The 14,061-nt window shown below is 35.8% G+C and overlaps 1 protein-coding gene across 2 annotated transcripts in view; it reads right to left on the bottom strand.

Annotated features, from left to right (window-relative positions):
- The window catches only part of ADAMTS6 (ADAM metallopeptidase with thrombospondin type 1 motif 6), a 305,810-nt gene that overhangs the window by 85,382 nt on the left and 206,367 nt on the right, over positions 1-14,061 (bottom strand). For both annotated transcript variants that reach the window (XM_073905405.1, XM_073905407.1), the window contains exons 12-13: positions 6,694-6,839; positions 4,502-4,565 (exon numbers count right to left, since the gene is read on the bottom strand). In XM_073905405.1, coding sequence (XP_073761506.1) covers positions 4,502-4,565; positions 6,694-6,839 — 210 coding nt within the window. The remainder of the gene's footprint in view (positions 1-4,501; positions 4,566-6,693; positions 6,840-14,061) is intronic.

Below are 14,061 nucleotides of genomic sequence, written 5' to 3'. Positions count from 1 at the left end.
GTCTGTCAAGGAACAAGGAAGGAGCTTTGGGAAAAGCTTTCCTTAGAGGAAGGAAAGAGACACAGTAGCAGTTTATCTGGTCTCTTCCACTGAATACTGTCAGGGCAAAAGTACTTTAGGTGCTCCACTTACATTTTTGAGTTCCCCTTCCTCAAAGAATTTGACCTTCCGGAATTTCCCTCACTATCTTATCAGTGAGTTGCAGATTTTAAAAGTGATGTTTTAAAACATTCTTATTCAATAATTCTTGAAAAGAGTTCTGTCAGAGTAACTTACTCTATCATTACCAAAAATGGAAATATTCTACATTTGTTTCCAAAATGATCTAAGATTGATTTGTTTTGAGAATTTTATATATAATATTTAAAGTCTTCTTTATAACAATTATTTTTCTACTGCATAGCTAGACTATGTAGCTCGGTGCTGTCCGACATGGTTGCCATGAGCAACATGTAGCTATTCGAATTTAAATTAATTAAACTTAAAAGTTCTGCTTTTCGTTTACACTTTTTTTTTTTTTTTAAATAGGCCCCATGCTCAGCATGGAGCGCAACACAGAGTTTGAACTCAGGACCCTGAGATCGAAACCTGAGGTGAGATCAAGAGTCAAACACTTAACTGTCGGAGCCACCCAGGTGCCCCAACACTAGCCACATTTCAAGTGCTCAGAGCTAATTTGGCTAGTGGCTACCAGACTGGACAATGCACATGTAGAACATTTCTATCAATGAAGAAAGTTCTCTGGGACAGTGCAAGTAGGTTATGTGTTCTGAAAGTTTAAATTTTCATATATTAGATTATACTTTAAAAGTCTCCACCTTATAAACTTATGCTCAGTTTTATGAACTTATCCTGAAAATAAATTTCAGTGTGGTAACTGAACTGTCTCATGTTCTGAACTAGTAAAGTCTAGATTTGTGAAAAAAATCTGTATTTCCATGATATAGTTATGTTAATTGTATCATTTGCTGAAAGCTAAAACAGAAGCCAAAGCTGATAGTAGAAATGTCAATCCACCAATAGCAAGTTCTACAGTTTGAGCATCTAAAACAAAGTTCATGGGTAAAAAGCAACAAGGCTGATATGTCTATAGTACTTTTTGTTTCTTTTTCTTTTCCTTATCATACATTATTCGTATTATAGTACCTATCTTATTAAGGTCAAAGAATGTGCCTGCCCCTACAATTGTATAATAGAAACAAATGTGAATTGAGACATGGGTTTGACTTTCTCACACCTACCTAACATAGTCTGATGTACAGTAGATATTAATGTATTCTACCCTTAGGTAAAACCTCTATTCTGAAATTCGTGCTATTCATCCAAATCACTATCTGGCTTCATCATTCCTACTGACCTCATCATGGTCATTTTCTCTATTTATTAAAGGGTCTGGTACCTGGTTCACAGTCTCACTCTATACTCCAGGTTTTAACATCATCCTGAGTGACCTCAACATCTGCATAGAAGACTCCCCAAATTCCCTTGCCTTGAAGACCCCTGAACTCCTTCATCTCTGCCCAAGGCTAGGCATGTATTCCCTTGGCCACACTGCAGATTTGTCATCATTGAGAATAGTCTCACTTGTCATATATGAAATTCAAGTACATTGCATTCTCTGATCCCCATACCTTCTATCTCCCTCACCCTGTTTTTCCTACTACTACATTGGTTCTTCAATTTTTATGGATTTTTGAAGTTAGGTCCTTAATTTTCTCCTCTTAGCCCTCTTTAGACTGTCATTCTCAGTGCAGAATGCATGACTCAGCACTTCAGTCATTCCTACTAGTACCCTTAAATTCTTTCTGATCTGTTTATTGTTCTGTTGTAGTCTCACCTTCTCCGATCCATTCTCACATAAAGTATAAATCTGAGGTTAAGTTTTTGAATGGCGTCTTACTACCTCCAAGTAAGTATCATGCTGTTTAACCTACAAGTCTTGCACTTAATTTTCCTTCTACCTAGAATGCTCTCATTGTCACGTTCTTCTTTTCTGGTCAGCTCCTATTTGCCCCTCATATCTTTACCTTCCTATGGGAAGAAATCTCTAAATCCTTAATTAGGCTATGTGCCCATTCTATGTGCTTTTATAGTATCCCATACTTATTCTAAGATATCATATATTTATCATGCTGAATGGTGACTTTCTGCACTTAACTGATTTTCCAGGAAATTATAAGATCCTTGAGAGCAGAGATTGTCCTTCTCACTCTAGAACAGTCTGATATACAATAGGCACTCAATGGTTTGTTGAGTGAATGAATAAATAATGCTGGTAGGTTGAAACGATCATTGTAATTGAAGCTACATGTTATTACTTTAGGATGCAAATGTAACATAGAAGTAATATGATCAATAAGCTAGAGAGTATATTATAAGTATGTATGGGGGGAAATAGAGAAGGGAAAGGAAGATTAGGAGTCTCAGGGTTGTAGGAAGTAGGGAATATTGCAATTTTAAATACGATATTCAGGCTAGGGCTCACTCAGAAGGTGACAGTTGAATAAAGGTGAGGTAAAAGAGGAAGCCATTTTGGGAGAAGAGTATATAAGGTAAAGGAAATGGGCAATGCAAAAGCCCTGAGGTGGGAGCGTGCCTGGTATGTACAAGGAAGGAGGCCCATGTGGCTGGGGCAGGGTTACTGAGGAGGAAATAGTAGGAGATTAGTTCAGAAAAGTAATAGAGGGCTAGATTGTATACTCCTTGCAGGCCTTTCTAAGGGCCCTGGATTAAAGTAAAATGGAGTCACTGAAGGGTTTTGAGTAAAGGATATAATCTGACTCACTCTGCCTCCTGTATTGAGAACTGTAGGGAGCAAGAGTAGTAATGGGAAATCCACTGAAAAAGCTCTTCAGACTAAGTCAGTGAAGAACAGAGTAGTAGCAGTGGAGGCAGTGAGAAGTAGTCAGATCTAGGATATATCTTGAAGGGAAAGCCAATGGGATTTCCTGAGGGATTAGATATGAGCTGTGAGAGAATGGAATCTAGAATGACTCAAACTGGGAGGTACAGGTAAATGGGAATGTTTTAGAGATAACATTTGGACGTGTTAAATATCCGATGTCTATTAAAAGTCTAATCAATGGTAAGATACGAGTCTGGAATCCATGAAAGAAATCTGGGCTAAAAATATAAATTTGGGCATCAAAGGACATATGAATGCTATCAAAAGCAATGAAACTGGATGAGATCCCCAAGGAAATGAATACTGGTAGTGCACAAAAGAAGGGCAAGGACTAGGTCCTGGACACTCTAAGAAGTAAGAGAAAAAGAGTAGGAACCAGCAAAGGAGAATGAGAAAAAACAAGCAGCAGTAAAAAAGGACAACCAAAAAGTTGTATGTTATGGAAGCCTACTGACTATCAAGTAAGATGAACATACTCAGAATTGACTATTGGATTTAGCAACATGGAAGTCATCTAGCCTTTGACTTGACAAGAGCATTTTTAGTAGAATGATGGCAGCAAAAATCTGACAGGGAACAGTTTTGGGGAAAAATCAAGGGAACTGGATATGGAAGTATATAACTCTTTCGAGGAATTTCATTTCAAAGGGAAGAAAAAAATGTGAAAAGAACTGGCAGGTGTTTTGTTTTTGTTTTTTTAAGATAGGAGAAATAACAATATGTTTGTATGTTTATGGAAAAATCCAGAAGAGAAGATATTAGGAAAATATCTATATATTTATGAAATAACCAAGAATTAAGGTAAGAATAGAGTTGGAGAGCATGACGGTGAGGAATACTGTGTAACAGTCTGATGACATGAAATTAAAAGGTGTGGTTTTTAAGTAGGAGGGAGGAAGAACGATCTGAAAGAGGTAATGAGATATTGAAAAAAAAAGTCAATTCACTTCCACTCATTCAAGAGCTAAGTGAGAAAACACCTTTAGAAGCCTAAAGTTTATTTTAAGTATCATTAGAGGACAGCCAGTTTCCATTAGAACAACAAAGTGAAGAGAAGGAAAATTCAGAGACATCAAGATATAAGGGCTTTTGCTGCCAATGGATCATGAATCCCTAAGGGCCCAGAAGAAAAGTTTCAGTAGCTGGGCAGAGATACAAAACAGAAGATGTGATATGCAGAACTTTATGGGATTGGATGGCAAGAGATGAGGAATGACCTGAGAATCTGGGGCTTCTTAGAGTGGCAAACATAAAATAATCTTATTTTATGGGCATAGTAAGATTAATCCTGGTGGAAAGATAGTGGTGGCAAAGGTGTGAGTGTTGGGGGACCATGGCATTTTGGGGGACCTACGACTCTCTCTTGGTACCTATTGGGGGAGATTGTATTTGCTCCTAGTGCTGGAGCTTCCCCTTGTCCCCTGTTGATGGAATTTCTGGATGTGAGGCCTGTTCCATTCACTATTAACAATTTAAAAAATTCATGTGACCTTCGTACACATGGATTTATGACCAAATAGCTTACAGTTTTAAGAATTTCCCTGCTCTAGGGGAAACGTAAGCTAATTTTTCATAGCAAAGTTTGGTTTTACTTACATCTGTGTTACAGGAGCGATATCGTTTCCTTTCCCCAAGGCAATATTTTCCACCTCCTGAAGGTCTGAAAACATATTTTGTTTAACATGTGAATATATCTGTCTACATAAAGAGTATATATATTGCTTGATGAAAACATATTAGCATTTATTTTAAGAAAATACAAAATTTGACATTTTACTAGTTATTAAAATAACAATCATGCTGGTGATTGTTAGCAATAATGATTACGGTTGTTAAACATAAAAACTAAGGCAGTTTCCTACGAATAACTTTACAAGACTCTAAGCTGTCATGATTTACATTCTTAAGAAAATGCAATTAAATAAATTTATTTTCTAATTATCATAGTAAGCAGGTACTCAGTTCAACACAATGAGTTTAAAAATCACTTACTTATAATGAAAAACCACTTGAATCGTATTCAACAAAACACATAATCTGATACTAACTGTTCACCAAGTAGGAAATGTTAAGTTTACTATTTTTTCCAGACTGGAAATGACAGAATACTAAGTAAGTCTCTGGAAATAGCTTCAGTTCAAAGTAAATAATGCAGAAATGAATTTCTATCTCATTACATGAAATCTGAAAAATTACATTTAAAAACCAGATGGCTTTGCATTATATACTGTATATTACACCCCAATTAATGAAAAAGTAAGATGTCCAATATTTGACTTACATAAATTAATTTTTTAAATATTTATCATTAGGAAAGCCATATGCTATTATTTGCGCATGCTATTTCGAATAGAAAAAACTAACTTCTTCTTTTAAAAGAAGTCCAAGTCATTCTCTTAAGGATCTGGGTATATTACTTATTATCATAGATGTTTATATTTTTGGTTACTAATTTATAGTAGCCTGCAGTTGAGCTTAGGTAATTATTCTGGACTTGTTTGAAAAAGATCAAGTATAATTATAATTTTGGCTCACTGGTAGTCAATGGAATAATTAAAGTTACATTTTGAATATATTTTGAATGCCAGTGGATACTGATTCTAAAAAGGAAAAGGATGGCCCAGTTTAAATCAGCTTGGGAGACATGGTTTGGTCAGACAGAAACGAGGGCATGGGGATGATGGTAGCATGACTAGTTGATGAGTGGGTGACAGTTAGCTAGCTCTGTTTAGCAGAAAGATAATAATGGAAAGAAAGCTGGAGAATGGAAACACAGAACGAGTGTAAAGGGAAATAATTTCAAACTAAAAAGAGTAAAAGAGAAGAAAAGAGATGTTTAGAGGGGGAACTAAAGAGAGGGATCCTGAGTTAAAAAGAGAAAACTAAAAAATGAAAGCTGACTATCTTTTCCCCAGGAAGGGAAAAAAGCAGAAGTGATATTACAACGCAATGCTGCACCAAACACTAGTTGGGAAAGGAGGCCTGCAACCTGAGCTAGAGACAAAAAGGGGAGCACTTGATATGCAGCAGCTAAGGAGCAGTTTAGTCTCTGGGCGGACAGAAAAGTCTAACTGGGGGACTGGTCCACCTGTAATGGGCACTGGTGGGAGGGAGAAGCAATACAGCTACCAAAGAATACTGATGGGGCTGGCCTTTCACCAGGGGGACTCTGACCGGAGAAAAAGAGTGGTGGGAGAGGAACAGTCTGACCTGCATAAAATAGTCACGGGGAGAAAAGTGGTGGCAGCTCCGGAAGATGATTAATAGGGGCATGTGAATGGAAACTATTTTAACACATGGGCAGTATTCTTTTCATTGTGATTTGTGATGCGAATCAAGGCATTTCAACCCTTGAAGTGCTCTCATTGGTCCTTTTAATACTAATGTAGCAGTAATAATTTTATGTGACATGCGAAAAGATTTACGTTTCCTGGGAATAATGGTAATGTAGCTAAGAGCAGACCTGGATTCATCCATAATTCAGTAGTTTTTGGAGGGGGAAATCTATCTGATTATTGCTAGATTAAAGGTCTGGCTATACCTGGGATAGATAAACAATGCTATTCTTTTTTCTTTTTCTTTTATTTTTAGTTGCACAGTAAGGGGGAAGGAAGAAAAAGAAAGTCTGTCTAACAAGGCTCTTCCACTCTCCTGTGCCTATTGCTTGTTCAGAAGACAAACACTTGGCTCACTAGTGAAACGTTTTTACAGATAACATGTGAAACCACAGCTTTGAATCATTTCCAACTGTGTCTTTTTGTTGGCTCCGGCTTACTTTAGCTACTTACGCTGGACTGTCACAGTGTCTTAGGGATGAGGAGACGCCTCCCCCGCAGGTCCTGCTGCACTCTCCCCATAGTGACCAGGGACCCCAGCCCCCATCTATGCTCTGGGGCCAAGTGCCAAAAGGAACACAATCTCCCTGATAACACCACTGCAAGATTTCACAGAAAACACAGAATTAGCTTTTAGGCAGATAGAGCTATCAGGTTAGAAATACATAAGGTCCAGCAATGACCAATTATAGGCATTAGCATTCTCCAATAGATAACAGACTGAGAGTTCTTTAACTGTGTTTAGACAATGGCAAAGGTGCATGTGATTTGCAAATTATCTTTGGCTAGGCAATGATTTATAAATCTCTAACCTTACCGAGTCCAGAAAACTTGACTTTACTTCCTTTTTTTCTTATTTCTCTTCCTCCAGAATCCTAGTATTCCTCATTAAAGAGAACTCAAGTCTTTTTTAGATATTTTAGCATTAGAATTTTTTTTCTTTATATTCCACTATTATTAGGCTCATGGAATGATAACGCAATATGGAAAGTTCCCCAGTAAGGAATTTTTATGATGGTAATTGCTTTTACTTAAAAAAAAAAAAAAGCTGGTTGAGGCTACAATAGTAAAAGAATGTGTTGTGGCATTTCATCTACACGAGTCCTGCAGACATAATAAAAGTAATGCCAAGATACTAGGGACAGGGTACAAAAAACTCTTACATACACTGACTAGCCATGTGTATAGTCCCTGCATGAACATGTGTACTGGAATTCTTTCAGCTTTACTCTGCAGTAAACCAACCACACATACTGCGTGTAACTAGAGAGCCAGGAATAATTTATCGAGACACAGACATCACATAATCAGCTCATAACTCTAACATGATAAATCTTATTTGCAGAATATGGTAAAAATGAAAGCCTTTTTTTTTTTTAAACCAAGGATTTCTAGGCTTTTACCCGTGCATTTTTCTGAATTACCAAATTTTGACAAACCATACTGATGCTGTGAAAGTCATTTGTTTATATGAATAACAATAAGAAACATTCTTAGAGTTGAATAACTGGCAGCAACATCAGATTGTTACACAAAAATTCAACTTTATATTAAAATGCAAAGGTATTCTGATATATGATACTTAGAAAGTAATGAGTCTATTACACTACTTCCACATAGCTGGAATTCTTTCACTTTTCATCATTTTCATGGCTACCACATCGGACAAAATAGGCAAATGGAATAGCTTCTTACCTGGTCTCTATGCCTCTACTTTTTTCTACCCTTAATCAGTCCATTCTCTAGTAAGCATTCAGAGAGCTCTTTTAAAAAAACATATCACATCATATCACTTTTTGCTTAAATGATTGCACTACTTTCCTACTTCCCTTAACTCTGGTCAGCGGTGGCCTTTGTGATCTGACCCCTAACTTCTTCTCCAGTCTTATTCTCCCTTGCAGATTGGTCCAGAACACTGGACTTCTTTCTTTTCCTCAATACACTAAGTTTGTTCCCTCTTTTGGGCATTTGCATTTGCTGGTCCTTCTGGGAATATTATTCTCCCAGTTACTTATGTTGCTGTCTTCTCATCATTTGGTCTCAATCAAGTGTTCTTTCATCAGAAAGGTCTTTCCTTGACTACCCTTATTCTGAAGAGGGGTATCTCCCCACTCCTTCCCACCCTCCCACCTCCAACTCCAGGGTGTAATAGAGATTACATCCTCCTGTTTTAGTTCCCTCATAGCACTTACCACTATTTTAAATTACCCTGTTTATTTTTTAAATTATTTCTTTAGTATTTGTCTCTTCTCATTAGTATGTAAAACCAGGAGATGTACATATAGCTATTTATTTATTTTAAAAATTATGAACATAGCTCCCTACTCATTTTTGGTAATTCATCTTTGCTTTGAAGGGGCAAATTCAGCAACAAATCTAAGCCCACAAATAATCAAGTTATTCTAGCAAAATATATCCTGAGAGGCAAGATAGTATGATGGTTGAGAACTGGGACCTGAATAAGAACTGAGATACTGAAAAAGTAACTTGACCTATCTGCATCTGAGCTTCTTCATAAATAGAAAGGTAAATAATAATAGAGCCTATAGCATGTGAGACTAAATAAAGATAATGTGAAGAACATGGTAGAAAGTATCTGATACATAAAAAGAGTTCTGTAAATATTAGTAACCATTGGGCAAATTCTTTAATATCTCTGGATCTCCATTTTCTCATCTGTAAAATGGGAATAATAACACCATCCCTCTGGTAGGGCACATAAAGTGATTATAACAGTGGTTGTTTCATATTAGGTCTTCAATGAAATTAGCTAATATCATTGTTAAAATGGAATGCTCATATGTAGAAATGAGGCTTATGCAACGGGAGAGATCTAAATGTGGTGTGGACAGCACTCATAACCTTCCAAAGCCCTGGAGAAAGCTAAGTTCCTGCCAGCCCCGGATGATGATGATGATACGAATTCTTGGAAGCCACACAAATTTTCCAGAATGCAGAAAGAAATCATTAAGCACCCTTAGGAAGATTTGTTTCTCTCCACAGTGAATGGTGCATGTTTATCTCTTCCTATAGTTGATGGCTCTTACCATTTTTAAATTTGTTGACAGAATTTTTAATACCCTCTATTATAAAAAATTATTTAAACTAAAAAGACAAAACCAAAAACTGTTGACCCATTTCTCCCACCCCTGGCAACCATCAAATTGTCCTCTGTATTTATGAGCCTGTTTTTTTTTAATGCATATATATTTAATACATAGCATTATATAACAATGACTATGTTATTTAAATTTAATTAAAATGTAAAATTCAGTTCCTCAGAGCCACTAGCCACATTTCTAGGGCTCCATAGCCACATGTGCTAGTAACTACTATGGTGGACAGAGCAGATATAGAACATTTCCATCATCACAGAATGTTCTATTAGAAATGCTGAATGTCTAGAACAGTGTCTAGCATGTAGTAGATATACTACAAAAATTTATTGAATGAATGAATACATTACTTAAATTATAGAATTCTGTGTTCTATTCTGGTTACTACATGTAAGGACAGAACTAGAGATACTGGAGGGTAAACAAAAAGTCAAATTCATCTTTGTTTCCATAGTAGTTGCACTCAATTTTCAGTAGTTTTAACAACATGAAGGAATTTTTTCAGAGAAGTACTGGGTAATTAATTATCATTTGTCCTTCAAAAATTAGGCAAGAGAAAGTCAAAATTTGATTGGCTATAAGGCAGAGCATTCTGACCCCAAGTCTAATAAATGTTGAAGTAGGACATTATGAAAGATAATTAGTTTTATGAAAATTACCATGAAGAAAAAGATCATCTGTCCAAAATGGCGAACCAGAGGTAGCTGGCTGAACTGATAATACAGTATCAACCCTGGGAGCAGGGCTACTAATAACAATGTACACTTGAGAGGGAGAGAATATTTCAGCTACCAGGTTACAGCTTACTTAATTGATTTTGAAAACCAACCATTTGTATAATGATATCCCAATTGTGTTAGGCCTCCACCTATACAAAAGTCACAATCTGGGCCAACTAATATTTATGCCTGTGCCTATTTTCCTTTGGGAATAACTGAGCAATGTATTACTGACCAGCAATTCCTGGTTTTATTCCCTGTGGTTTCAATTAATGGCAACTAACACTTTAAAAAATTCCAAATCTTAAAATTTACCTGTTTTTCAAGTTGGAAATTTAGCATTATTGATGCCAAATAACACTAAAATTTAATTTTACATTTATTTTATATAATCACAGAGTTGCATCTAAAGCTCAGAGTGCCTTTGGAATTCATGTGGTCTAAATGCTTCATTTTTTCATAGGTGGAAACCAGAACCTTAAGGAGGCTGACTTGCCCAAAGTCACTTTGGACAGAAAAAGGATTATTTGTCCAAAATACACAGAAATCAGTGGGGAAAAAAACAACGTAGGTGTAGGGTTATATATTAGAAGTATATTAGAGTATTAAAGTATACTGTACTATCTTTACTTCATAAAATACAAAATAACACTAGAGATAAAAACTTAGTTGCAAGTGTACAGCAACATGTTATTTCAGACCTCTGAGTATTCTTATAATTTATAGATAAAAACTTTATTTTTTGCATTTTTCAGGGGACAGAGAAATGATGAAGGCCATAAGAATACTGAAAGATGTAGGTTCCAAAGTATTTTATAATATTGTTATATATGTTTCCTAGATGCCCACAAAATGCAGGACAGCGAGAGAAGTCACATAAATTCTCTTGTTTTCTTTTTAAAACTTACTCTTAAGGTAAAAGACAAACACAATATTCAGTTTGTGGGATTCTCCTCAGTTCTCATCATCAATTAACATCGACACAGCAGTATTTCATAAGTGACTTACTAGAACCTTTCATTGCATAAATTCATGCTATTGAATTTTATCTGCTCCATGGAGTTATAACATAATAGACAATTGTATCAGAAAGTTCAAAACAAATATTAATGGCTAAAAAATGAAAAATTTTCCAAAAGTAATGTATCAGTCATTTAGCAGTTGACAAAAGACTAGAGTTTAGCTTAATAACCAGTTAACAACTTATTTAATTAGTTAACAAGTTAATTCAGTCTGTGTGTAGTCTGTGTTACAAAACCTGAGCTCTTATTGTAGCGATATCCCTGGTCCAAAGCAAGTATTTTGTTTCTTCAGATTCCCTACCTAAAAGATAGGGACTAACTTTAGTTTTCAAATCCAGTGCGGTTTGGATCAGACAGCTTCGGAAATTAGTTCTATGCAGACATGCCTTCAAAGAAATTATAAATCTACCAAAGGACTTGGTTGATATTGATCTCTGGCAAAATGGTCTTTTGAGTTTTGTTTAGTGTCTCCCTGCCTTATACTTCCAGTAAAGGATCTTTTTGGAAATCTTGCTATTTCTCTGCTCTAGTGCTGGTAAGTATCTTAACGTAGTACACTGATTTTAGAGAAGAAACTTATTTAACTTAATAGTAAATGCTTTAAGAAACCTCTAGGGAACTTCATGTGGAACAAGTTGAGCTAATTTTCTAGATTATTACATTAATCAATATACACCAAGACTTTAAGTCATTAGTAATATAATTAGATTATACCAAATAAAATAACTTGAACTATATAAAGCTGAGAATTTTGAATATTGTATTTTCTACTTTTCTTCTTATTTTTTTCCACCTGAAGTTGCTAACCCTGTAAAAGCTCTATTTACAGGCATAGAATTTTACTTCATTTCTTAAACTAAGTTAGTTAAATATTCAGATGGAGACCAGTTTCTAATCTTTATTCTCAAAGGTTATATCCAACCTATTGATTTTAGACTATTCTAAATATCAGTTTTGTTACTTCAGCCTAAATTTTCTGGATAAATTGGGTAAATTTGGCCTTCTTTTTCCTAATTCAGGTATGTTCAGCTAGATTCAGAGAGGTGACAGAAGTAAAACTATCACATTTCAAGAATAAAATCTCACATTGCTCATTCTTGCTTTTCACATTCCTTCTAAATAAAATAAATACGTCATTAAAACGACCTAGAAAGATGATACATTCCAGTGAGGCTTTAAAAGTTTTCTTTAAAAAAAACCTTACCCATTTAATAAACAACATCTTTTGATGTTGTTTATTTCATGATCTACATCAGGGAATTACGTTCCAACAAGATATATTACAAATCAAACAATCTAAATGAGAATTTGTCAGAATTCCACAAAGCAAAATTTCAAGATGGGTATACACAGTATTTTTAAATATATATAATATATATTTTATATATATATATATAATATATATTTTTTAAATATATATAATATATATTTTTTAATGAGAATCATTTTAGGATGCGATTATGGTACATCTTGTACCATAGCCAGCACTTTGGGTCCAACCAGCATCAGGAATGAGAGGCCCCTAAGGAAATCCTAAGATTTTGAAGGAAGTGATCTTGGTGATTCAATATGGAACATTCTTCCCAAGTCAGAAGAGCTGAGTTGGCGCACGGCACTATTAAAAGCCTTATCTTTCCTCTGTGCAGGTGCAGGAATGCAAAAGCTTATTTCAGCCCAAATTCTAAATCAGAACTTGTCATCCCATGCTATTTAAATTTCTAGAGCAACTGAAAGGACTATTCTTTTTTCACTTCCTGTGTTTATAGTTTGGGACCCAGTCAAAACATATTGCATTCTACTCTTAAGTGAATTAAGATCTAGGGCTGCCAAGGTCCTATCATATATCTAGTGCTTTAAAAGGGTTTATAATAACCCTATTCTAATCCAGTCCTATTTTCCCATGCAAAGATATTAGGAATCCATGTTATGCATGTGTAGGCCTACATACTGCGCTATAATCTCTAATTGGTCTTGTAGAATCATTAAATCAATATTTTGGCAATAAACCAAGTATTGGAGACTTTTTGGTCACCATCAGGGCTTGCAAAGATTGAGTTTTGATTTTCCTCAATATCCTGTTCAGTAACAATGCCAACACTACTATCAAAGTTTTTACAGTCTAAATCTTTGTTTATTATTTTATCACGTATGGCATCCCTCTGATTCCTGTCCAAAAAGCTATTGTTGATGCCATGACTAAGGAAAGTTCTTCTGGCTGAAAGCTATATTGACTGATTTGCAGGAGTGTGACCCATGGACGCACAGTACCAGCGCGCCGTCTGGGCTCATCAAATTTCCTCCTTTGGTTAATGCTACTGTCCCTGAGCACATCCATTCAGACCATATGGTTCTTATTCAATACTTGAATGGCTTATTCAGGCAAACATCCAATGGCTGTAATAGCGATGTCAGACCCCCCAGGACTCACGCAAAGATCAGTTTTTAATTTTTTGGCCATATTTCTTACTCCATCTGCTAAATGTGCATGGACCAGTTCCCATACTTACATGGAACATTTGTGGAACTGCGCCCCCGGGCAGGGATCCCATATCTTTTGCAGCCAGAGTTTGACGAGATCATTGTGGATCCAGTCCTCTGGATATGTCTATGCTATCACTTGAGCAATATTTCTCCCCTCCCCCCACTTTTTTTTTTAAAGGATTTATTCAAAAAAACTATGAGCAGCTTTGGTTTTATCCTGCTGGCTAGACAGGATGTAGGTTTTTTTCTTGTTCCTTCTTCAGACAGTAGTTTTGAAATTCAAAGTTAAGATCAGAGGTCAGTCATGGGTATTCCATTCATGTTTCTGAGACACACAAAGTCATGCTTATACTCTCTGATGCTCGTTAGTGCCAGTTAAGACAGTCTGGTGAAGTATTTTCTGCCCACCATCATCTATGGTTGGAAAATAATGAAATGAATGATGATGCTCTAGTAATATACACTGGCACCTTTCCTCTGAAG

This window comes from Callorhinus ursinus, unplaced genomic scaffold, assembly GCF_003265705.2.
Source record: "Callorhinus ursinus isolate GAN/ISIS: 27379988/994484 unplaced genomic scaffold, GSC_fseal_2.0 scaffold23, whole genome shotgun sequence".
NCBI lineage: Eukaryota > Metazoa > Chordata > Mammalia > Carnivora > Otariidae > Callorhinus > Callorhinus ursinus.
This window is presented reverse-complemented; position numbering and strand designations above follow the sequence as displayed.